The following is a 26,706-nucleotide window of genomic DNA, read 5'->3' as shown; positions in this document are numbered from 1 at the left end:
GTCTATTTTACTAATTTTACTATAAAGGTAAATCAAATTGGAAATACTGTTCCTTTGATAATTTTATATATAAATACACATCTACTTCTGTAAACTATACTTTGCAGATATTATATCTCTGCTATGCTAACGTTTTTTTGGAAAAGTGGTCTTAAACTGAATAAAAATGTCTGTCTATCTGTCTGTCTATAAGGGTAACAAGTAAAATTTTATAAAATAATTTTTGTAAAATTCTATTTTCTTACAGTACGTATAAGATGATGGAATATGTCTCAGCATGACGGGCATGTATCTATCGCATATTGCATCGTGACCTACACCATCAAGATATTTATCATATGATAAGAAAATGTATCATTACACATGAACATTCCTAGTATGAATAAACATGATAAGAATCATGCTGACCAAGTCATAACCCCAATTTTTTAATTAAATAATCAACTAGTGGGGTTCTGGAATAAAGTACTAAAAGAAATCCAACGACAGCACCCCACCTACACTTCCAATACTAGGCAGTACATCAGATCACAGGACCATGTATTAAACTAATATCCTATACAAACAAACTCGCAGACAAGACCTTGTCTGTGAGTAAGTTGGTAAAGAATATTAGTTACATGGTCCTGTGATCACAGTCATGCTCATACAGACTGGTTTCTGGTACTCTGTGAGCTGCAGCAGCTTTGCAACAGAAATTCTTGCATTAATATTGTAAGTGCAAATAATGATTATTGAACATGTTGAAATCTAATATTTTCTGAGCTAATCATAACATATCTTACACATTGCCATCTTGCCAACGTAACTCAGGTCTGATGCAAAACCATTTTTTACACAAAATGTTGAAAAGGTGGAAAGTTCCTATTTTCTACAATGTTGTAATTATTTGCAGACAGAAGTTCTTCATTGAGCATGTGGGGTGAGAGAGCATGGCAATTTAGCAAGATCAAAACAAAACACCCACATGAAATGTAACCAAGTATAAAAGGAATTCCAGTTATGAACCCAGTTCATTGTATGTGAGGCCACTGCATTCTTTCGCCTGTGTTTCCTCTGAGTGTGTTTAGATTACAAATAATCCTGGCCCTGGGGGTATGTTTGGTACGAGCAGAATACCTGGACTGTGCACTGGGGACTGACAACACACATAGTCATCTACCAATCTGAACTGACTGTACAACAGACTTGAATGTCCACACGCATGTCTCTCCATATATTTGACTACAGCACACCAGTTGATACGTCGGTGTATTTAACCATGACCGACATGTCGGATTTTGGTTAAGATTCAAAACTTGCTAACGTAAACAATACAACAAGTCCACATTCCAGCACATTAACACTACACAAGGACACGAAATCGGGGTCATATCTGCTCTAAGTGACCCAAAATGTCAAAGATATGTGACGCTATGGCACGAACACTGGGCTCCACACACTGTGTGCTATGAGAAGGATTTCTACCACTACTCGTAGTACGATGATTGTAACAAATATCGCTTACCTCCAACCACCACAAGCTTGTATTCGGTCATTTGCACCTCGACGTGCGTCCGCTGGACGTCTTTCTGGCTCACCCCGATGGAAACAAGGATATATTCTTGTTACATATATAAACAAACGCCAGACGATGTTCGTTGCCTTTGACACAAGCACACTTCGTCACGATCGTCTACGATTTGACCTCTTTAGCTCACACCCATCGGAGCTTTTATACCACGGACAGCTGAAGAGAACCGTAGGGGCGACCGTGTCAACTCCTAAAAACCGTGCTCCCTCCTATGTCATAGACCACTGAATGGTCAGTTGTAATGACTGTGCTTGTAGTAAATAAAACTAATAGTTATTAAAAATGCATTGGTTGTATAATAGCATGTCACTGAAGCATAATAGAATTTATCATAACTGTCCAGTCGAGTCTCTCTCTCCTAAAAATAGCCACCAATAATCTGTGTAGTTTCTAAATTCAGTCTCTGTACTATTTTCCCAACCATTAGCAAACTGACTGTTAGCTTCAGATCATAATGTTACATATTATGTTTCAAAAATGACATTTTTTTGTATTTCATGTGCCTGCCACGATGGCCTTGATAAAGTAATTTGTCTTTATGTCATATGGCCAATTCAAGGATGTGTTGCAATGTGACTCACGTGATGAGTCAGATGTTGTAATGGTGGAATTTTTAACATTTTGGCAAGTGCACAATTATATCGATTACATCATATTTATTTTTTGAAATTTTAAAATAAATACATATTTAACATGTGGATTTGAAATTCCGTATGAAATTTTCTTTCATCATAACCAAGAATAGGTCTTATGAAACAAATGTCATACGGAAAATTGTGAGATACATGTCTGTTCCCTAAAACTTTAAATACTCTCTCATAGTCCATTTGTATCTTGTTTTGTTGTTGTTGTTGTTGTTGTTGTTGTTGTTGTTGTTGTTGTTCCAAATGTATTGCCGCGCATCTTTTGAATATGTTGTTGTCGCAAATCTGCATATATTGTAACCTACAATTGTAAATATAATCATTTGATCCGTAGAGATTCCGGGTTAGAATTGATCTCAAGCAACCTATGCTGGTCGTAAGAGGCGTCTTAATGGACCGCGGTCAGGCTCAGAGACTTGGTTGATAGCACGTAAATAATTAATTAATTAATTAATGTGTGCGACGCTAAACAAACAAACAAGACATATAATTGTTAAGAAATTACAAAAGTTATAGAATTAAAGGAGAACAGATATGCAAACCAGTTGCGGAGGGAGGACTGGGAATGATTTATTTTAAGCCTCATAAAAAATAATTAAAAAATCCTGGATCAGGAATTAAACTTGTAACAACTGAAAATTGTAAGTGGAAAACTTTACTGTTGGAACAGCACAAAGTGTGTGTTAATATTCCTTCTTTTGATAATGGCTTTTCCCTTTTTGGTTTCTAGAAAGGCCTCCAATCATTTTTGGAAAACATTTTTTTTTATATATTTATATATACAAATGGGGCTTGGAACAAAAATTAATAGTGCATTTTTTTAAAAGAATTTGTTTCTGAAAGTTTGTTTTACAAGAGTAATATAACAAATTGGTGGTAATACGTTTTCCAATCAAAATTGGAAAGCTTTAGGTCTCAGGCAAGTGTTATCATACAAGCAGACAACCCATTCATTACCTTTGCTGATTTTCAAAGTACTTACGATGTAGACATTGACTTCTTGGTATTTTATGGACTTAATTCTGTAAATGAAGTATCTGCAGACTCTCAATTTGGAAACTTCAATTAAAAAGGTCACACAAAAAAAACTATTTAAAAACATTTAAAAAAAACACGCAAAAACATACCATTCATCTTAAAATTTACCTTTACAAATAATATTAATCTTAAGTATTTAAAGTTACTCCAAATAAATATGGAACAGAATTATTTGTGGTTGGTGAAGGATTATCATACATGAGAGGGATTATCATGAGGAGGTTAAGTGGGTTAACAAATAACAACAGAAGGATAATATGTTACACACAATGAGGAAACCAATTAAACAGGAAGGCATTTAAACCGGATTAAATTACTAGGTGGGATGAAAAGAAAAACTAATGCTTGATGAGTTCATAGTAGGTGGATGGTATGACATAGCCTTGATCAAGGTTGATAGAAGACTCGTGGCGGCGAATCTGGACTGCGTCTGCTATATAGTTTCTTTCAGTGAAGTCATGACGGTTTGAGGGAGAGGATTTGGACGTTTTCCCAGTTTATGTTGCTATTGGGCGAGTTGCTTATATGGCCGAGATGGCTGATTTACTGACTGTTTATGGCTGAAATTTTGTGCTCTTTCATTCTGGTGTTGATCCCACCTAGCAACTTATCTGGTTTAATTCGCTTCCCGTTTAATTTGTTTCGTCATCGTGTGTGTTAAATTATCCATCTGTTGTTATGAGTTAACCTACTCATGTTAACCACTCATGTCTATGATAATTGTTACTGTTTAACCTTCACCTATCATCTATATTTCTTTATCATGTTCGTTATTCAGTCTTGCTTGACAACGGTATAAGGGTTAATACCGAAACGCCTCTATTACAGTATAATAATGAAGTTGTTATCCATATTTTGGTCTAGATTGTCATCCGTCAACTTTTAACAAATGACTATCAAGCAATCCAAGTACTTTTCTATAAATATAAACTCGATGCGGTCGCCAAATCAGGTGGGCTTATTATGATTTGAAACCGATGATCGATCAATCGGAATCGAAGAATTTCCGCATTCATGGCAGAATGTTGTTTAACGCGACACCCTGCAATATTCCAGCTGTGCGACTGCAGTCTGTAAATAATCGAATCTAGGCCAGACAACCCAGTGTCACTAATGATGAATATACGTCGACAATGATATCTACGTGATATTATTTGACCTGCAAGTATGGATTTCTATTCCCCATATCGGCTAAAAATAAACGTGTTAATAAACCTAAGTACCAACCACACTGATCATTTTCCACACCCTGAAGCATTGATGACGTCATGCGACACATTGTTGACGTTAAACGTTCATATATTGTTGCCTAAGCTTGAGTTACGTCACAGTACGTTATGGCGCCCACTAGCATTGTTGACGAACCTTTGTTTGCGTTTATGCTTCTTCACAGTTCTCTTCGCCAAAGTTCTTATCTCATATTCATTCTCCACTCATTAACAATGGAATTCAAGATGATTTGCGGGGCAAAAGAAAGCATAGTCATGTTAAATGGTGACTAAAAATGAAACAAACAAGAAATGGTCATTCGATGGTGGTGTATTTGATACGGGTGTCATACTCGTGTTTTGCACCCAAGTCTGCAGCGTTTTGATAACGCTTGTAAGTTTTTGGTCAAAACCAGTTATCAAGTGTATGCTTTCATTTTTTTCCTTTCTGCTCGGGAATTACAACTAGACACTCGTCTCGTAAAATCCCCACGACACACAAGAATGTAATAATCTCTATGACCTTGTAAGATTTTATATGAATCGCGCGTAAATGTAATTTAACGTGCACAATGCCATTTCATTGTTTATGTCATGCAGATATATTTTATTTAATTTACACTGACATTCGTGACGTACTTACACCACACTTTGTATGACGTCATGGTGACAAGAACGCGGTTTTCAATAAAGAGCTCACTTCAGTACTTTTTCGTAGCAATGTTTCATATATGTGTAAAAAAAGAAGTTATTGTCCGAGGGTGTGAATCAAAATGATATGAAACTAACTAGTGTGAGGATTTATATCATTCACGACCAAGGGTCGTTAAATCAGTTGGACCAACACTGGCGTTATATAACCAAAACATGCCCGTATTTCAGCCCTATGCATCATAGGTTGCGTCCATTCAATCCAAACATTTTGAACATGAAAGTGTTTGGTTGCTTTTTGGTTTTCGTCCACATTCAAACAATAAAATATCTTCCAAGGTGAATGCGTCAGAAATAATTGAACAATCGGATATTTTGTGTATATTTTGCCAACAACACTTTTTTCAAGGCTCAAAAAAGGTGATTATATGTGCGCCTCGTTCTGTTCACAGGCGTCGGTAGGGCAGCACACACGGTTATCGGTGCGTCCGTGGTTGTAGTAATGATTTCGTTCCAGTAGTAGTAGTAGTAGTAGTAGTAGTAGTAGGAGGAGGAGGAGGAGGAGGGGGAGGAGGAGCAAGAGGAGGAAAAGTAGTAGTGGTAGTAGTAGTAGTAGGACAGCACACGCGGTTATCGGTGCGTCAGTCGTGGTTGTAGTAATGATTTCGTTCCAGTAGTAGTAGTAGGAGGAGGAGGAGGAGGAGTAAGTCAGTAGTAGTGTGGTATTAGTGTGTTTGTTTGTTTGTTTGTTTGTTGTTTAAAGCCGCACTCAGCAATATTCCAGATATATGACGGAGACATATGACCAGACAATCCAGTCACTGACATCATGAGCATCGATCCACGCAATTGCGATACGATGACATGCTTAACCAAGTCAGCGAGCCTGACCACCCGATCCCGTTAGTCGCCTTTTACAGAAAGCATGGGTTGCTGAAGACCTATTCTTCACGGGTAAGTAGTGGTAGTGGTATCATCGGTAGGAGGTGGTCATGGGTCAGACAATCCAGTGATTGACATCATGAGCATCAATCTACGCAGTTGAGATACGATATGACATGCACCAACCAAGTCAGCGAGCCTGACCACCCGTTCCCCTTAATGCATGGGTTGCTGAAGATCAGTTCTAACACGGACATTCCAGGACTGGCTGATGTCATCCCTCGTAGAATAGCTGTCTGATTGGTCAGTCGCCGTTTTGTACAGAAACCAACAACACGCAAGTTTGTACGCCGGCCTCTGCGGGTATAATCAATGGCGTCCTTGTGTTTAATGTGACGTCACTTGCTTGTCACGTCACAATGTACCCAGTTCGCGCTTTTAAGTCTGATGGCGATCACAAGATAGATAACATTGTTACACACGAATGGTTCTCCGAAATTATAATGTTGCAACATGTAAACTCGTCCTGATTAACTCGTTTCATGTGTCACAATTTAAGCGCATTCGGTCTCTTTGTTGTAACGTCTGTTGCATATAGATCTCTCTATATAAAATACAAAAGTCAAAAGATGAGCTGTATAATTTACTCAACCGGTTTCACGCATGTGATTTTCAAGAGTACATACATGTATACGTCCGTGGTTGAACTTTGAACAGGGAAGCATGACTGACCTGAATAACGGCTACCGAGTGACTCAGGGGTTCTTCTTTTTCATTTATTAGTATTGACAAGGGAGATTACTGCAGTGTTGGCGATTACTCAGGTCAAAGGTTACCAAACAAGATGGCGAACTTTGCAGAGGTATGGCATGCTCACTGTAATATATTTCCAGAATCACACTCTCGTGACTGGTGTTTGCCATACATGTAAATGAAGTTTGTAGTCCTTGTTCTATTTTAATACATGTCGATGTACTGTCATAGAAATTTTGTTTCAGTTAATTGTGTTACGAACGTATTTATCCGAGCATGGTTCTTGAAGTTCTCTTAGGTACAGGTCTGTCCTAAAGAATGATATTGATAATTGGGCCCCGATAATTGGACCAATCATCCATCAAGTTGTACATGGTATCTCTCATTACTAACTATTTTCAACATTTTTATCTTTGTTGAATAAGTCAGTGCGAAACTTTTGTTCTCAAGAACCCATGCAGAGACATAGACGTCAGCTATGGGATTATCGTGCTCTTGACTTACTAATTCTTCCAGAGACCATATATACCAGCTATGGACTAGACAGGCCTCAGCAGTAGATTATCATTAACGAACACTGCGCCCATGAGTGTAATTTCTTTGTTTGTTGTATAATGCCGCACTCAGCAATATTCCAGCTGTATGAAGGCTGTCTCTAAATAATGAAGTCTGGGCCTGACAATCCAGTGATTAACATCATGATTATCAATCCACGGAAATAGGATACAATGATATGCATCAACCAATTCAGCGAGCCTGACCACCCGAACCCGTTAGTTGTTGCCTCTTACAACGAGTGTAGTCACTTTTTACGCAAGCATGGGTTGCTGAAGACCTATTCTACCCCGAATCTTCATGACATTCTGCTGCTTTTCTACTGGCAGCATTTAAGATGTACGACACATGCACAAATGCCCTTATCTGTTGACTTCCATAGTCTTGTATACAATTTTATGTAATGTTTGGATGCTGAGAGTTAATTCCCTTCTCTTCCCCTCAAATGCTGACATTACTCTATTTCAAGTATTAGGCTAAGCACAGTCAAAGACCATCGCTTCAGGGGAAGGTACAGAAGACCGATAACAAACTTGTGAAAATAGGAAAATTGCGATAAAACATCACTACACATGATGATGTACAGTTTCAATTATATTTCCTGTTCCGCTAGGCATTGTTTTCTATGCAGAGATTAAGATTACCCTTGTATTTGTCTCGAAAACTGAGCCGGAAATAGCAATCAGCTGTACACAAATTTTCTCCTGAATCTACCAGTGAATCAGTTACAAAATTCCTAATAATATAACTTGAAGGTATTTTATTCAGTGATCAGGAGAAATTGTATCTGAAACTATCATTTTTCCAGCAAATATGTATTCAAATATTGGGTTACTTTTGTTGCAGCTTTATGAATTAATAATATGAATTATTAGTTATAACCATAAGCGTAGCACTTTGATATACAGCCAGAATTATTTTGCGTATGGAACAGTTTTGTGGGTCACCTCGTCCCTCGGTATATGGTCTCTTGTTCATATGAAGTCATATGAAGATATGTTGTCTAGGGCTGGGAAAGAGGCAGTGCACAAAATAAACAAGTCTAATTAATAATATCTAAAATTTGATAAGGCAAAAACAAACAAGATGTTCTTTCAACGAATATTAATCCACCAAACTGCATTTATTTAGATATTCACCACAAGTGTGAATTTCAACCACTTTCTGTCATAAATGGTATTTTCTTCACAACAATGGGACCCATCAAGATCTGGGGTAGAATAGGTCTTCAGCAACCCATGCGTGCCGTAAAAGGTGACTATGCTTGTCGTAAAAAGGCGACTAACGGGATCGGGTGGTCAGGCTCGTTGACTTGGTTGATGCAGGTTATCCATCCCAATTGCGTGGATCGATGCTCATGATATTAATCACTGGATTGTCTGGTCCAGACTCGATTATTTACAGACCGCTGTCATATAGCTGTAATTTTGCTGAGTGTGGCGTTAAACAACAAACAAACCAACCAACTTCACAATAATGGAAGTTCCTTCTAATATATCAACGCAAACTCCTCACTGGAGTAGTACAGACATCTTCATCCCACAATGATAATATGACAACTTCTGATGTTAAGCTGTTCAAAGTAGTCCTGTCAGATACAGAGCATGAAAAACACAAGATTCACAAAAGCACTTGCAAGTTGTTAAGCCACAGGTGTGTTTGGGTGAGTTGTTCCACGTTAAATGATGGGTCTATTTGGGTGAGTTGTCCCACGTTAAGTGATGGGTGTATTTGGGTGAGCTGTCCCATGTTAAATGATGGGTGTATTTGGGTGAGTTGTCCCACGTTAAGTGACAGGTGTATTTTGGAGAGTTGTCCCACGTTAAGTGATGGGTGTATTTGGGTGAGTTGTCCCACGTGAAGTGATGGGCGTATTTGGGTAAGCTGTTCCACGTTAACATGGTTAAGTGATGGGTGTATTTGGGTGAGTTGTTCCACGTTAAATGATGGGTGTATTTGGGTGAGTTGTCCCACGTTAAGTGATGGGTGTATTTCGGTGAGCTGTCCCACATTAAGTGATGGGTGTATTTTGGTGAGCTGTTCCACGTTAAGTGATGGGTGTATTTGGGTGAGTTGTCCCATGTTGAGTGATGGGTGTGTTTGGGTGAGTTGTCCCACGTTAAGTGATGGGTGTATTTTGGTGAGTTGTCCCACATTAAGCGATGGATGTATTTGGGTGAGTTGTTCCACGTTAACATGGTTAAGTGATGGGTGTATTTGGGTGAGTTGTCCCACGTTAACATGGTTAAGTGATGGGTGTATTTGGGTGAGTTGTTCCACGTTAACATGGTTAAGTGATGGGTGTATTTGGGTGAGTTGTCCCACGTTAACATGGTTAAGTGATGGGTGTATTTGGGTGAGTTGTCCCACGTTAACATGGTTAAGTGATGGGTGTATTTGGGTGAGTTGTCCCACGTTAACATGGTTAAGTGATGGGTGTATTTGGGTGAGTTGTCCCACGTTAAGTGATGGGTGTATTTGGGTGAGTTGTTCCACGTTAACATGGTTAAGTGATCGGTGTATTTGGGTGAGTTGTCCCACGTTAACATGGTTAAGTGATGGGTGTATTTGGGTGAGTTGTTCCACGTTAACATGGTTAAGTGATGGGTGTATTTGGGTGAGTTGTCCCACGTTAACATGGTTAAGTGATGGGTGTATTTGGGTGAGTTGTCCCACGTTAACATGGTTAAGTGATGGGTGTATTTGGGTGAGTTGTCCCACGTTAACATGGTTAAGTGATGGGTGTATTTGGGTGAGTTGTCCCACGTTAAGTGATGGGTGTATTTGGGTGAGTTGTCCCACATTAAGTGATGGGTGTATTTGGGTGAGCTGTTCCACGTTAAGTGATGGGTGTATTTGGGTGAATTGTCTCACGTTTAGTGATGGGTGTATTTGGGTGAGTTGTCCCACGTTAAGTGATGGGTGTATTTGGGTTAGTTGTCCCACATTAAGCGATGGGTGTATTTGGGTGAGTTGTCCCACGTTAAATGATGGGTGTATTTGGGTGAGTTGTTCCACGTTAAATGATGGGTGTATTTGGGTGAGTTGTCCCACGTTAAGTGATGGGTGTATTTGGGTGAGCTGTCCCACGTTAAGTGATGGGTGTATTTGGGTGAGTTGTTCCACGTTAAATGATGGGTGTATTTGGGTGAGTTGTCCCATGTTAAGAGATGGGAGTTGTCCCACGTTAACATGGTTAATTGATGGGTGTATTCGGGTGAGTTTTCCCACGTTAACATGGTTAAGTGATGGGTGTATTTGGGTGACTTGTCCCACGTTAAGTGAGGGGTGTATTTGGGTGAGCTGTTCCACGTTAACATGGTTAAGCGATGGGTGTATTTGGGTGAGTTTTCCCACGTTAAGTGATGGGTGTATTTGGGTGAGTTGTTCCACGTTAATTGATGGGTGTATTTGGGTGAGTTGTCCCATGTTAAGAGATGGGAGTTGTCCCCGTTAACATGGTTAAGTGATGGGTGTATTTGGGTGAGTTGTGTCATGTTGAGTGATGGGTGTTTTTGGGTGAGTTGTCCCACGTTAAGTGATGGGTGTATTTGGGTGAGCTGTCCCACGTTAAGTGATGGGTGTATTTGGGTGAGTTGTGTCATGTTGAGTGATGGGTGTATTTGGGTGAGTTGTCCCACATTAAGCGATGGGTGTATTTGGGTGAGTTGTCCCACGTTAAGCGATGGGTGTATTTGGGTGAGTTGTCCCACGTTAAGAGATGGGTGTGTTTGGGTGAGTTGTCCCACGTTAACATGGTTAAGTGATGGGTGTATTTGGGTGAGTTGTCCCACGTTAACATGGTTAAGTGATGGGTGTATTTGGGTGACTTGTCCCACGTTAAGTGATGGGTGTATTTGGGTGAGCTGTTCCACGTTAAGAGATAATTGCCCATAATTTAAGGGTGCATATAACAAACGAGTGCGTATTATACACGAATAAGTAAGTCTTGTGTACATTGATCAGTCAGAAAGGGTGCTAACTGGGATTGTTCACTAGCCAATATATTAGCAAATAACGCCGTGGGCGCTTATTAGAGCGGGGCGCTTATTACATCGAATACGGTAGTGTATTTGTTGCAGCCCTAGTAATTTATATACTGTAAGCCCACAGGATTGCTTCTGTGTGTTCATATGAAACCTATGGTGAGATGTGTTATTATTTTGCCAGTTGGAGATCAATTATCTTTATTGTCATGTCTGAACAATGAAACAGACTTGATGAAAAATAATCTATATTTCTAAACCACCAGTATTTGGATCATATGTGATATCAGTACGAACACAAGGAGATTCATTGATCACACTATCTGTCTGTAGTGGTGAAGTCTTCATGTTTATCATGGAAGAGGTATGTGCCTGATCCATTTGATTTTCACATTGAAATATGTTCACAGTGAAAGATGTATTATGAATTAGTTCACTTCGTTAATATGTTCAAAATTAACAATCACATTGTTTGTAGTTGGTCTGCAAGAAATAGGTTTGAATAATATCATGGTTAGATGAGCTGATTTTTGTTAAAAAATGTTGGTCACAGTGTCAGTGTAATACATAGAGGATATTCCATGTGTCGAGTGAAATATCATGTTTCTCTCGAGTGGTGGGAGAAAGTTGATATTTTCACCCGCTGCATAGCCACAAGTGAAAATATCTCTTCTCGACCCCACCCCCCAAACCCCACCACCTCCCTCCCCCTAACAGACTTTTTCCTGTGTATGATAAAACCCAGATAAATATAATAAAAAGTCCATGTTTTCATTTGTAATGGTTGTGTATTTGTGAATATACATTTCTAGAATACAGTGACACGAAAACTTATGCGAATCAGTTTTGCTTTCATGTGACGGGACTTTCAACCAATGGGAAATTCTGTATCATGACAATCGCAAATTCCAAAACACATTAATTTATCTCCAAATTTGAGTCATTAAGTCCCGCAAATATGGAAACAAGATGTAGTGGTCTCAACAATGTATGCAGGTAAACTTTAAGACAGTTTTAAATAGACCATTTTGATTTTGATATGAACGCTTTAGAAAATGTCCTCCAATAGTCTTTATGATTGGTCAGCTAAGTTAGCATGATCATTAGACTTATTTATTGTTAGCTAAAGATATGCTAACCATTAGGGCTGTTACGATTCACTCGCGTATTCGGTGAATCGAACCGTAACCATTCATGAATTGAATTCGTTATTCATGGCCACTAGAATCGAATATTTATGAATATGCTATCATGTATATATTTACATACCCTGTACCTAAAAATATCCATAACAACATATTATATGCATAGATTTCTTTCAATGACAACACTCTAATAATATTTAATTTGATAGTATTGTTTTCACTGGTCATTGTCGCATTTCAGCAGATACTACTACCTGGATAAGTGCAGTATATAAATGTATAATTTATTAATAATTAACAAACCATGTCAAATAAATTATGATGTTATTGTTTCACTGAATATAATAAATAATACATAAACTGCTGACTTGTTATTGTACTTGTGAATTTATATTTGTATTTGTTACCCTATATTCGTGATATGAATCGTAATCCCTCATAGTGTATTCGTTGCAGCCTTACTTACTATACTGATTTCTAACCATGGGGACCCATCCAAGATACACTATATAACGACTTCGAAAAGATGCTTGTATTTGTTTCTTTAATCGTCATAAACCCGTAGTACAAAAAGGGTAAAAAACCTGTACATGTCAGCACTTGAGTAATGGTGATAAGACCTTTGAGTAGGCGTAGAAACCACTGATTTCAAACTCGTGCCTTTTCCGGAAGTATGAAAAAAAGGTAAGAAGATAACTCTTAGATAGAAAGTGAAGCGTCCATAAAATATTGCCTCGTAGGGGACAAGACACACTACATTGGTTGGATGGTTTGTTGTTTCACTCAGCAATATTCCAGCGATATGACAGCGGTCTGTAAATAATCGAGTGACCCGACAATCCAGTGATTGATATCATGAGCATCGATCCACGCAATTGGGATACGATGACATGGCTCAGGTTGACACTTCTGATGTTTTTGATTGCATGCACAAGATGCTGGAAACTGTCAGTGTCAGTGTCACTTGTCATCACTGGTTCAGCCCCCACCTCTGTGATCGTGTGGGGCGGTCGGGTAACCTAGTGGATAAAGTGTTCGCTCGTCATGCCGAAGACTCAGGTTCGATTCCCGACATGGGTACAATGTGTAAAGCCCATTTCTGGTGTCCCCCGCCGTGATATTGCTAAAAGCGGCGTAAAACCAAACTCACTCACACTCACTCACTCACTCTGTGGTCATTTGAATAGAGCGTTTACCCGGAGAGCCGGAGGCTGGTGGTTTGATCCCCGCGTCATTCCAAAAGACGTTAAAAGATGGTACTTGTTGTTACCGGGAAACAAGGTGTAAAGCTCATTATGTGTGTTCTTGGCCAGGAGCCAAGTAGTGGTAGAGCGTAAGGTCTGGGGTTCGATCTGAAGTTCGATCCCAGGCCGCGTCATAGCAAAAGACGTTAAAAGATGGTACTTTTTGTTACCCTGCCTGGCGCTCGGCATTAAGGGACTAAAACAAGGAGTAATTGTTGCGGAGTCAGTAAAATATGTCAGAGTGGGGTATCCATTTTACATAATGTTTTAGACTGCAACATCGTGTCATGGTGGGTCAGCCCTATATAACCAGTATTAATCCGGACTAGTACAAGCAGCCACACAAACACATGCATGCACATCATCATGGCAGCACGTGGTCCTATGCACAGCGCACAGATCACAAATCAGGTGATGTTAAGCAACGTCGGTCTGGGAGAGTAGCTGGATGGGTGACCACGTTCAGCAGCTTGACTCCTGAGAGTTTCTAAGGCTTCGTCCTGCCCCACACTGAAGCACATGTACCACATGTGGTGTCTGCTTTGGCAAGTGACTTTGTTCGAAATGTGCCTCTGTTCACCCAGCAGTGAGTGGGTACCCGGTAGGATGAGATGATAATGTGTCTGTTAACTTTCTAGCGCCTCACAGGCAGCTTGGGTTGTATACTCCCCAGGGAGCTGAGAATGAAAATCGAGTGCTCACTGATCCATTGACCGGGTAATAATAGTGTAGTGTTATGAGCATCCACTTGGTGGATGGAATCTGGCGCATTAGAAATTATTATTATTATTATCACTATGTAAGCGCAATTCATAACATAACATAACTCCATTTCACAGCCACAGTTACAGGCTCTGTGATATTTTGACTCACTGAGAAAATGAAGTGTGCCCTCACGTAAAATGATGCACATATGGTGCCACGTGGTCCTGTGCACAGCGCACAGTGCACAGGTCATGAATCAGGTGAAGGAATGTCGGTCGTGTAGAGGCCTTGGCTCCTGAGAGTTTCTAGTCTAGGGCTTCGGTCCTGCCCCACACTGAAGCACATGTAACACATGTGTCATCTTCCCGAGGCAAGAGAGTTAACTGACTTTAAAAGTCCAGTTTCCACCCTTGCCGAACCAGGCTGGAATTCCTGGGCTCGATCGTAGCTTCACCAGAGGCTATTACCAGTTATGTCCCTTCGAAATCTCTCCTATGGACCAATCAGATTCCACCTCTCGTATCACTTACGTTTGCTTCACATAAAATGGTGGCACCCAGTCAGTACGATCTGATCGAAAATCAAGTTCTATATCATGATAAAATGGGTCTTACATCGCGAAATGCTTCAAATCACGTGAGCACCTTAATTAAAAACATGAAAAGATTTGGAAAATATCTGCTGACAACAAGTTGGCGGTGTACATGCTTTGCAAATCCTGCAATCGACCGAAATCTGCACGACAGTTTACGAACCAGATTTCAATTTTTTGCGCGATTTTGATTGGACTATGCATAGACTCGTTAGTCAAGCCAAAATGTAACTCCATAATACCAGCCTAGTTCGGCAAGGGTGGAAACTGGACTTGTATAGTCAGTTTACTCTCTTGCCTCGGGAAGATGCACATGTGTCGTCTCCTTGGGCAAGTGACTTTGTTAGAAATGTACCGCTGTTCACCCAGCAGTGAATGGGTACTCGGTAGGATGGTGGTTGTTAGCCTTCTAGCGCCTTACAGGAAGCTTGGGTTGTAAACTCCCCAGGGAGCTGAGAATGATTGACTGCACATTGATCCAGTGACCGGGATAATAATAGCGCTTTGAGCATGCCCCTGAGTGGTGTGGAAATATGCGCAATAGTCTATTATTATGATGGTGGGGACAAAAGAATGACTGAAATTGCAGACTTGGTATGTATCTCGATGTGCTTTGACACAGGTAGTGGTGAAACGATGCACCAGTGCTTCGCGAGTTATCATGCCATGATACTTTTTTTCTCTATACCGTAGTTAAAATTATTTTCCTTGCTTTCTTTACAGTGAGGAAGAACCTGTAGTACAATGATGCATGACGATAACAATATCTGATTTATTACATTTTGCAACATTTTGATGTAGATTCTTACACCGTTATTGAAGTTATCCAATAAGTTGAATATTTTCTTATTTACTCACCAACTTCTAGAATGCCATTCAACTGTTAGATGCATGATGATTCATAAACATGCTATGAAATATTTATATCAAGAAGTTTCCACGCGATTTGACGTGCATATGCAGATTGCTATACGTATTGTATCGTGACCTATGTATCGTATCTCGTCCATGTTTTATCGTTTCACCCAGAGCTACAGATAAGCTGCATATTTGCGTAAAATACCCAAAGAAATATTCAAAACCCAATTACTTTCAATTAACTTGCATACAGAAACGCATGCATTAAATGAAAAACTCAAAAGTATAAAAACAGCATGTGTAAATACCCAATGAAGCTTTACAAAGGAGTTAATTACCGAAACACAATTGCGAGCTAATTTACTCTCCGAGTCAAGCCCATATATTTAGAACAGTTATCTATAACATTATTTCATTTTGTTTTTAAATCTTAACATGTTCACTAATTTGGGGAAAAACCCAATTGAGTGATGAATAGATGAGTGAAAAAATATTGGCTACCCAATGACGAATGTAATAACCCAATTAAAATAGAAACCCTAGAGTAAAAACTCAATTGCTCAAAAAGTTATCTGGAGCTTCTAGACACAGTTCGAGCATATTTCGACCCGCAAGATTCCGGGTAGAAAATTGGTCTTCAGCAACCCATGCGTGTCGTAAGAGGCGACTAATGGGATCGGGTGATCAAGCTCTCTGACTTGGTTGATGCATATCATCGAACCCCAATTGCGTAGATCAATGCTGATGATATCAATCACTGAATTGTTTGGTACAGACGCAAATATTTGCGGACCACCGTCATAAAGCTGGAATATTGCTGAGTGCGGTGTTAAACAACAAACAAGCAAACAAAGTTACATGCACACTTGATCTGCGAAAAGGCTCTCCTTCATTTACCCCCACCCCCTTCATCACCCCACCCCTACTCCACCACCACCCTCCCCCTCCACCACCCCAGCCTCTTGATGATGCTTCTCATGGAAGTATGGAAGTCAATCATTTTCATATGAAAACCATAAATGAACTGGGGGCACGGGTGGCCCAGTCATCTAAGGCGCCGCAATTCGCTGTGCAGAGTTGCGTCCCTTGGGCACGCCAGAAACCTATGATTGTTGGTTCGAATCCCGGTTCGCCCCGATTATGTTTCTAGGTTTGTCAGCACCATACCCGTGCTCGTGGGTTTCACCGAAGTGGTAAACGTCTGAGACCTGCATCACTTCGGGCTTTCCACCCACATTAAGCTGACACCCCGTGATATAATTGGAATACTGTTAAAAGTGGCATTAAACCCAACTCACTCACTCATAAATGAACTGTTTTTTATTTTTAAGAAGACATGTGTTTCTATTAATATTCTCAAACAGGTATCATGTGTTTAATATGATTTACATGCAATAGGTTTGGTGACAGCTGGTTTCAATTATTGTTGCACTTAATTATTGTAATGTTTTGCATCTGACCTTTCTGTCAGCACTAAATTGTTATATATACAGTCAACTCTCGTTAACCCGACACTTGTTAATCCGACAATCGGCTTTATCCAACACTAATGATGGGAACCAATTAAATCAGGGCGTTTTAGACCGGTTAATCCGACAATCTCAAACTCCCGACTCCGACACACCTCATTTGCTATGAATTACAGAAATCACTCATTAATCAGTCTCGTTAATCCAACACAGTGATCAGTGTACTCCATGGTCATCTGCCTGCGGGTACACAGCCCGTGTTTTGAACTTGCTTAACAATAAACAATAAATGCTTTAAATAAAGAAAACAGGATTAATGACATGTTTAGATTCCCTCAATCTCAGATACAAGTTTTTTATTACGTGTTTGAATCGCTATCAATTGACATAATCATATGCTACCACTGATGTTGGATTAATGGGACATGACTGTATACAGAAGCTGACAGTGATAACATGGATAAGATTGGAATATTGCCGAATGCAGCCTTAAATGACACTTACTCACTCACTCTGTTATGCTAATTCACAGGTATTGGGAGAAGCTAATTGGCTGCTTTATGGTTTTGTGTGAATTGTTTAAAATGCTTTTAAAAGATAAATTCAAATGTTTTGGGCTACCTTCCATTTTGGCTTGACTTCTTGATTTTAGCAGTGACTACCTGGGAAAAAGTATTTGTAGCTGTAAGTCCTGAATATATTTAATATCAGTCAGGTTTCATAGAATGATTAACTAGACTTCTGATTACAAAGACAGGGAAGAGAAGGGAAGGCCCTGCCAGATGTTCACTAATGTATTTGTGACATCTCGCAAATGTCGAGTACTCGTGTTATCACCGTTTATCATTAAGAATCTTTTAATTTCATTGGTAAATTTTGATCACGTGAAAAAAATGAAATTCAGTGCTGACGTAAAAAAAGAAAACTCACCTGAAAAGGTTCTGTTAAATGACATGACTGACAGTGACCTTGAATATGGATTCATCACATGATCACATGATCATGTCATGTGATCAATATTCCCTTCTTTGTTTAACTTGGTTTCTGTGTTTGAAAGATGAAACTTTGAATGGAAAGGATAGCGAAACTTCAGTGGTAAGTGACAGAAAGGGCAGCAGGAACAAATGGAATACTGTCCCGACTTGGGACTCGGGATTCGGGACTTGGTAACTAACCTCGGGCTGACGAGATATTGTTCGTGTTGCACCCTGACTACTGCCATTGTCTTGATTTGATCAAACTCTGTGCAACAAACATGGACTTTTACAGAAGAATTTTCAGTTTTGTTCCAAACATGCTAAAGATTGCTAACATGTTTTGCTTGTAGGTTGTGCGGGCAGTGCGCCAAGTGTTCAGGACAGGACGCACCAAAACCTACGAATGGCGTTACACGCAGCTGTCGGCCATGTTGAAGATGATGGATGAAAACAAAGACAGGATGACAGCAGCGCTGAAGAAGGACCTGAACAAGGTATGCATGAATGGAACAGATGGGAAACTTCAGTCTGTCATTGTTGCGCCATGGAAGACAACGATCATATGTCTGCTTTCCGGCCTTCTGACTCCACTTGAAATTATACAATTAACAAAATGTGATTCTCTTTTGAGGATGTATATGGGAAACTAAACATGATTCTCTTTTGATGACATATGGGGAACGAAACGTGATTCCCTTATGCCATATTTGGGGAACTAAACGTGATTCTCTTATGAGGACGTATATGGGACACGAAATGTGATTCTCTTTTGAGGACGTATATGTGAAACGAAACATGATTCTCTTATTATGCCATATATTGGAAATAAACATGATTATCTTATGATGAAGTATATGGGGAACTAAACATGAGTCTCTTATGATGATGCATAAGGGGAACTAAACATGATTCTCTTATGATGACATATGGGGAACTAAACATGATTCTCTTTTGATGACATATATGGGGAACTAAACATGATTCTCTTATTATGACATATATGGGGAACTAAACGTGATTCTCTTATCATGCTTATGATTCTCTATATATGGGGAATTAAACATGATTCTCTTATTATGCCATATTTGGGGAACTAAACATGATTATCTTATGATGACGTATATGAGGAACTAAACATGATTATCTTATGATGACGTACATGGGGAAGTAAACATGATTATCTTATGATGACGTACATGGGGAACTAAACATGATTATCTTATGATGACATATTTAGGGACCTAACGTGATTCTCTTATGGAATAAATGAAAATAAAGAAACTGTGTTAGGTACATGACCATGAATGTAGGAATGAACCACTAATTGTAGGAGCAAGTACACACTTTACAATCATAAGGACCATGAAAGTTGGTCTACAACCGTGAAATGTTAAGTGTGTCTTGCCCCATCAAACGAAAAACCTACACTGACGATTGCAATGCATCACGTGTCCGAATCCATTTTCTGCACGTGCAATGAATGCTAGATCTGATTCCCGCGAAGCATGTGGCGTTTATACGAATTGTTCATGTTACATGAACCAAGACAATGGTTTGTTTTTATTATCTCTCCTCAACAGTCATCATGGGTTTATAGCCCTGATTGTGATGTGTCAGAACCATCAGTTGGCCTGTGAAGATCCAGGGTAGAACAGATCTTCAGCAACCCATGCTTGCTGTAAAAGGCGACTATGCTTGTCGTGAGAGGCGACTAACGGGATCAAGTGGTCAGGCTCGCTGACTTGGTTGAAGCATGTCATAGCATCCTAATTGCATGGATTGATGCTCATGATATCAATCACTGCATTGTCTGGTCCTGACTTGATTATTTACAGAGTGTGGGGTTACGAGTGTGGGGTTAAACAAACAAACAAACAGAACCATCAGTGGTAACTGTCTACAAACGGCATCACTTTCTGATCATAAGTGTCATATCATAACTGTAATTCAACTGACTAGTGAAAATTACGATGGGACAGTGCTCGCTGAGGGTTTCCCACATCTCTTCTACATTCTAAAGTTAAGTCATGGAGTTTCTGACATATATGATATGTCTGTTTATTTACAATTTGATCTATTTTGTTTGTTTGTTTGTTTGTTTGTTGTTTACGCCGCATTCAGCAATATGGCAGCTATATGACGGTTGTCTGTAAATAATCGAGTCTGAACAGACAATCCAGTGATTGACATCTTGAACATCGATCAACGCAATTGGGACATGATGACATGCATAATCAAGTCAGCGAGCCTGACCACCCGATCCTGTTAGTCACCTCTTACAAATTGATGTAAACAACCATCACATACACTGAATGAAATACTTTGTGTATGTTTGAGACGTCTACACTGTCCCTTCAACCTTCCTTCTCTTTTTAAGTCACAAATTCTCTTTACACATTCACTCACGTCTTCATCACCTACTGTGTCACTCATCGACTCACTCACCCAGGAACTCCCTCACTCATTCACTCCTTTATCACTTACAGTCACCCATAAACTAACTCAAATATTCATTCTTACATCCATGCAAGTCCATCCCTCAATGACTGGCCCTCCATCTGATTCACACATAGACTCCCTCACTCATTCACTAACTCCCTTACCCACCACCCACCCACTCGCTAAATCACTCTGCCACCAACCTTCCCACTCTCACTCATTCATTTATTTACTAACTCTTCCACTCACTCACTCTCTCACTAACTCCTCCACCCACTCACTCACTCACTAAATCACTTTGCCACAAACTTTCCCACTTATTCACTCACTCACTCCCCCAACCACCCACCCATTCACTCACTCACACGCTAAATCACTGCCACAAACTTTCCCACTCAATCACTCACTCACTCACTCATTCACTAGCTCTCCCACTCACTCACTCACTCACTCACTCATTCACTAGCTCTCCCACTCACTCACTCACTCACTCACTCATTCACTAGCTCTCCCACTCACTCACTCACTCATTCACTAGCTCTCCCTTTCACTCACTCACTCACTCACTCACCTCAAGTTGACTTCATATGTGTCATCTCTCACAGTTACTTCAGCAGTAATATCCAAACAGAACATTGTCTGTCACATCCACACATCAACTACAACTAAGGGTGAAGCGATACACCGATATTCCGATGCATCGCGATACTTGACCCACGATACGATATACGATATACGTGGGCCCATTTATCGATACGCCACGATACGGAACGCAAATCTCAAGTAAAGCGTTTCCTCGCTATTGTGCCTTTCAATAAACCGCTAAATTGGTTATAGCGCGCGGTAACGCATGGCTCCCCAAAACATACTTACATTTTTAATAAGCTCAGGTTTTACACCGACATGTTTTTCCCCATCTCAAAAAACATTATCAGCTGATCCCCGCAAGCACATAACACCGGAAATACCTGTCAGCAAATCCGAACTGAAGTACGCAATTAAATACCATTACTATACTATCTTGTTATTAAAACGTGTTCATTATATATCTGGATTTGTGTTTGTAATATATTTTATTAATTTTATTCAAAATTTCATTTAATATTTTTTTCATTAAGTTATGTGAAATCGTGTGTGAAGAGATACTGCAACCACGGTCAGATTACCGCTTTTGACGTATTGAAACGAACTTTAGTTGCTAGAGAATGGATACATATATTAAAAATGCCATACTTTGACTCCTTAAAAGTCATGTGTGTGGCAATTTGGCGAATATATGTCAACATAAGGTTTTCGCAATCGAAATACATGTAGCACGGGAAGTCCCTACGGTGACTGATCAAATTGTTCCATACGTAAAAATATCCTGCAACAGCAATCACCAGTACCAAAATGCTACACTTGTGGTTCTTATAATTTGAAATATATATATATATATATATAGTAAAAGCTGCAACTAAGGTAACACGATATTGGAATATATTATTCCTGATAAAATTCTTTGAAGTTGTATCACTGGTGGAGTACATTAATTATTTTCTGGTGTTTGAACTTTGAATTGTTTTTAAGGAAAGTTAGAGAAAGTTCCAACTTCAGTAGTCTTGTTATTATAAAATAATTTTGACTGTTCCAAAATCATGAAAGGTTCAATCTTGACATGCTTTAAGTCTTGTTTTATTTATCATTGCGTATCGAGATACGTATCGTATCGTGACCAGAATATCGAGATGCGTATCGTATCGTGACCTTCCTGTATCGTTGCAGCCCTAACTACAACACGTGTCCACTGCATATTCAATATTGGTTTTGATGCTGTGTATCTTCCTTTCAAGAACAAGATAGAATCTATGATCATGGAGTTCAACCTGTGCCGTAATGAGCTGATCCTGTCCATGAACAATCTCAAGGACTGGATGAAACCAGAGAAGGTCAGTTTTACTGCAACAAGCAAAGATTGTTTTAACCAATAATTGCAAACTAATTCCAAAATACAATCATTATTTTCATGTTTATAAAAAGGAAGCTTTTTCACGATACAACATTGAAAAAGATATTGCTTTCAAGACAGGTAATCAGCCGAAATTCTATGGTGCTTGGTTACTATATCACATTTTTTTTCGAAAATGAGGAGCAGCTTTCATTTTAATTTTAGTTTTGTACTTAAGACCATGTACTTTTCGGCACTGCAATATGATATACTGTATTCGACATTATAAGCACCCAGGGCGCTCTCAAAATTAGAAATAGAGGGCTCTAATTAGAATTTAATTTTGGTGAAATGGTTGAAAGATCGTAAATTTCATGGTTTACGCTGACAGCCTGAAATGATACAAAAAGAAAGTCTGTCCTGTTATACACGACAGATATAATTTTTTCCAGAATTGAATTGTCGTAATTAAGGGTGCATATAACACACGAGTGCATATTATACACGAATAAATAAGTCTTGTGTACATTGATCAATCGGAAGGGTGCTAATTAGGATTGTTCACTAGCCAATATGTCAGCAAATATCGGCGTGGGCGCTTATTAGAGCAGGGCGCTTATTACGTCGAATACGGTATAAGCTTTTATAGTTTATGCATCCTTGATATATGCAGTATGTTTGTATTACTAGAGTGAATGTGTGAGTGAGAAGTATCTTAAATCTGTAAAAAAGTCTAACTGAGAAGTTGTGCTTTACATGTATGTCATGGGCTTTCTGCTACCCTGGGTGGAAGTCCGTTTCATGTAACAGGTGCTTCTTTAAATCAACATAAAAAATAATAATTGCAAACTGTTGACAGTGGTATGACATGTATGCAAATTAATCTTGATAGTCTATTAGCCTATTAAATAGTGATAGATACGTGAGACTGCCTTTAACCTATAATAACCTTTCTCAGGCTAGTGCTAATTTCTAATCCTGTATTTTTGGACCTCAGTAATTTGGATGTGTGTCAGTAGAGTTGCCTAATTGCATGTCACACCAAAGACTCCCACTTGGAAACACTGTGTGAACCTCATTATGTGTGTTCTTGGCCAGGAGCGAGCCCCTCCATGGTTTTGTAGTAGAGCGGAAGGGCTGGGGTTCGATCCACAGCCGCGTCATACCAAAAGACGTTAAAAAGGGTACTTTTTGTTACCCTGTCTGGCAATCAGCATTAAGGGGCTAAAACAAGGTCTGGTCGATTCAGAGTCTGAATGTGTCTGCGTCTGAGTGGGGTATTCATGTTAAACTGCGGCATGGTTTCTCAGTGGGCTACCACTATAAATCAGCATCAGTCCGGACTAGCGCGCGCACACACACACACACACACACACACACACACACACACAGACACACACACACACAGACACACACACACACACACACACACACACACACACACACACACACACACACACACACACACACACACACACACACACACACACACACACCGCCGCTTGGCCAGGATATTGCTATAAACCAATAACTACTCAAGTGCATATTATTCTAACCTATTTGTCTGCTGACTTCACAGTGACCTTGACCTCTCTGTCCCAGGTGAAGAAGGAGCTAATGAACATCATGGACAAGTGTTACATCAAGCGAGAACCCTACGGCCTGGTGCTGGTTCTCGGAGCGTGGAACTACCCCGTCCAACTGACCCTCCTGCCCATGATAGCCGCCATAGCTGCAGGTGAGTTCACACAGTGGGTGAAGCCACAGGAAGTGGCAGTTCCTAACAATAAGGGGCGGTCGTGTAGCCTAGTGGTTAAAGCGTTCGCTCGTCACGCGACATGGGTACAAAGCCCATTTCTCGTTTCCCCCGCCGTGATATTGCTGGAATATTGCTAAAAGCGGCGTAAAACCAAACGTTCTCCTAACAACAGAAATCGGTAGGTTTATCAAATCAAGGTAGCTCCACTCAGTCTGGCCTCAACTGTCTACAGTACATGTACCAATGGCTGACAGTGTGAGCAAATAGATGTTATGATGTAAATATGTCATTTTAATCCTTGGTCATGTGTTGGCCATTTTCCCATTTTGTTAAAAGATACCTGTGGGCCAATATAAATATAAACATATTGTTTTATTAATATTTGAAGCTGTGCAGTAGATGCGGAAACCATTTAAGGGAAGATCCTCATCAACTAGATAAAGGTGTTATTGTTTTTCAGCTTCTGTAACCATGGTAACCAAGCGTGTGTGTTTTTCAGGAAATTGTGTGATTGTCAAACCTTCAGAAATGTCCGAGCAGACGGCCATCTTGCTGGAAGAGATTGTGCCAAAGTACTTTGATAATGTAAGTCCCAGTATCTCTCGCTATTTACAACAGTTTGCCACAAAGTGTCAGGACATTCCTGAACTACAATACACATGGATGGCATGGACAGTCAGTGTTCATATGGGCTGTAATCCGTGTCAGAATAGGTCTTCAGCAACCCATGCTTGTCGTAAGAGGCGACTTATGGGATCGGGTGGTCAGGCTTGCTGACTTTGTTGATGCATGTCATCCTATCTCAATTGCATAGATCGATGCTCATGATGTCAATCACTCGATTTCTGGTCCAGATTTGATTATTTACAGACCACTGTCATATAGCTGGATTATTACCAAAGCAACAAACAAACTAATCATATGGACTGTCAGCACAATATTTGTTTGCTAAATTTGCTGGTCCTTCCATATCCTTTTTACATACTCCTCCTGAAGGAGCAAATATATATCAGCATGTCTACAAAATATGATCTGAGTGCAAAGGTAACAAATAGCATTTTCTACCCATGCTCATGGTTTGTTTGTTTGGTTGTTAGTTAATGCCGCACTCAGCAATATTCCAGCTATGTGCCAGAGATCTATAAATAATCGAGTCTGGACCTGTCTGACCATGTGATCCCTTCAGTCACCTCTTACAACAAGCATAGACACCTCTTACGGCAAAAAATGGATTGCTGGAGACCTATTCCAACCCAGATCTTCACGAGTTCCCATGCTTGTGGTAAATAATCAGGTTCGATTCCCTACGTGTACAATGTCTGAAACCATTCTTGGTGTAGGTCACCATGAAATGTCTAGAATACTTTAACCAAAGTCAAAGTCTAGTAACTTTCTTTTTGTCTAGCATGTCTAGTAAGCTCAAATCATGAAAGCCCATATCCTAACATTAATAACATTCATGTAAATTGCAAAATCTCTCTCTCACCTGACTGCTATATCTAATGTAGGAGTGTGTGAAAGTCATCAACGGTGGCATCCCAGAGACAACAGGCTTGCTGCAGGAGAGGTTTGACTACATCTTCTACACCGGCAACAACGTCGTTGCTAAGATAGTGATGGCTGCCGCTGCTAAGAACCTAACGCCCGTCACGCTGGAACTGGGAGGGAAAAGGTAGGACCATTCGTCTTGAAAACAACAGGTGTTTGTACCATGTTTAACTTAGATTTGTTAAATACCACTAAGAACTACTTACAATTACTCAGGGGGCGGTCGGGTAGCCTAGTGGTTGAAGCGATCACTCGTCACGCCGAAGACCCGGGTTCAATTCCCGACATGGGTACAATGTGTGAAGCCCATTTCTAGTGTCCCCCGCGGTGATATTGTTAATTTAATATCATTGTTTGTGCAGCGATACAGGTCCCTTCATCATTACTTTACCCAATTTTCACATTTTAGCATCCATGTATATTTTTAAACTTATTCCTTGTCACGTACACCTCGCATGTTTCAATTATCAAGCATTCATTTTAAATTTCTACTCCATATCTTCTTCATCAATTTTACCTCACCTTTCACCATAATATTTATTCATCTTCTCATTACGTATCTCTTCCAAAACACTTTAAATATTCATTCATATTAATTCCCTCCATCAACCTCGTCGCTCGTAATTTGTATCATATCCAACTTCCGGTTTTTAACCAGTCAGTTTCGTATTCTCCTGCCGAGAAATTCCTACTCATAACTTATGTCTTTTAGTGTTAAAATCTTACCTTTTTTTCTTGTACATCTAAATAAGG

The 26,706-nt window shown here is 39.7% G+C and overlaps 2 protein-coding genes across 2 annotated transcripts in view; one reads left to right on the top strand and one right to left on the bottom strand.

The window, feature by feature from the left end:
* The window catches only part of LOC139462396 (GTPase KRas-like), a 44,752-nt gene extending 43,027 nt beyond the window's left edge, over positions 1-1,725 (bottom strand). Inside the window, exon 1 of the mRNA XM_071244080.1 lies at positions 1,508-1,725. Within this exon, the coding sequence (XP_071100181.1) occupies positions 1,508-1,538 (31 nt within the window). The 5' untranslated portion in view covers positions 1,539-1,725. The remainder of the gene's footprint in view (positions 1-1,507) is intronic.
* Positions 1,726-6,803: 5,078 nt separating this feature from the next.
* The window catches only part of LOC139462395 (aldehyde dehydrogenase, dimeric NADP-preferring-like), a 35,099-nt gene continuing 15,196 nt past the window's right edge, over positions 6,804-26,706 (top strand). Inside the window, exons 1-6 of the mRNA XM_071244079.1 lie at positions 6,804-6,858; positions 18,631-18,774; positions 22,552-22,647; positions 24,249-24,384; positions 24,905-24,990; positions 25,914-26,077. Coding sequence (XP_071100180.1) covers positions 6,841-6,858; positions 18,631-18,774; positions 22,552-22,647; positions 24,249-24,384; positions 24,905-24,990; positions 25,914-26,077 — 644 coding nt within the window. The 5' untranslated portion in view covers positions 6,804-6,840. The remainder of the gene's footprint in view (positions 6,859-18,630; positions 18,775-22,551; positions 22,648-24,248; positions 24,385-24,904; positions 24,991-25,913; positions 26,078-26,706) is intronic.

The sequence above is a fragment of the Haliotis cracherodii genome, unplaced genomic scaffold, assembly GCF_022045235.1.
Source record: "Haliotis cracherodii isolate W230 unplaced genomic scaffold, xgHalCrac1.p SCAF_15, whole genome shotgun sequence".
Taxonomy (NCBI): Eukaryota; Metazoa; Mollusca; class Gastropoda; order Lepetellida; family Haliotidae; genus Haliotis; species Haliotis cracherodii.
Note: the sequence above shows the minus strand (reverse complement) of the source record. Positions and strands in the feature narration are given on the sequence as shown.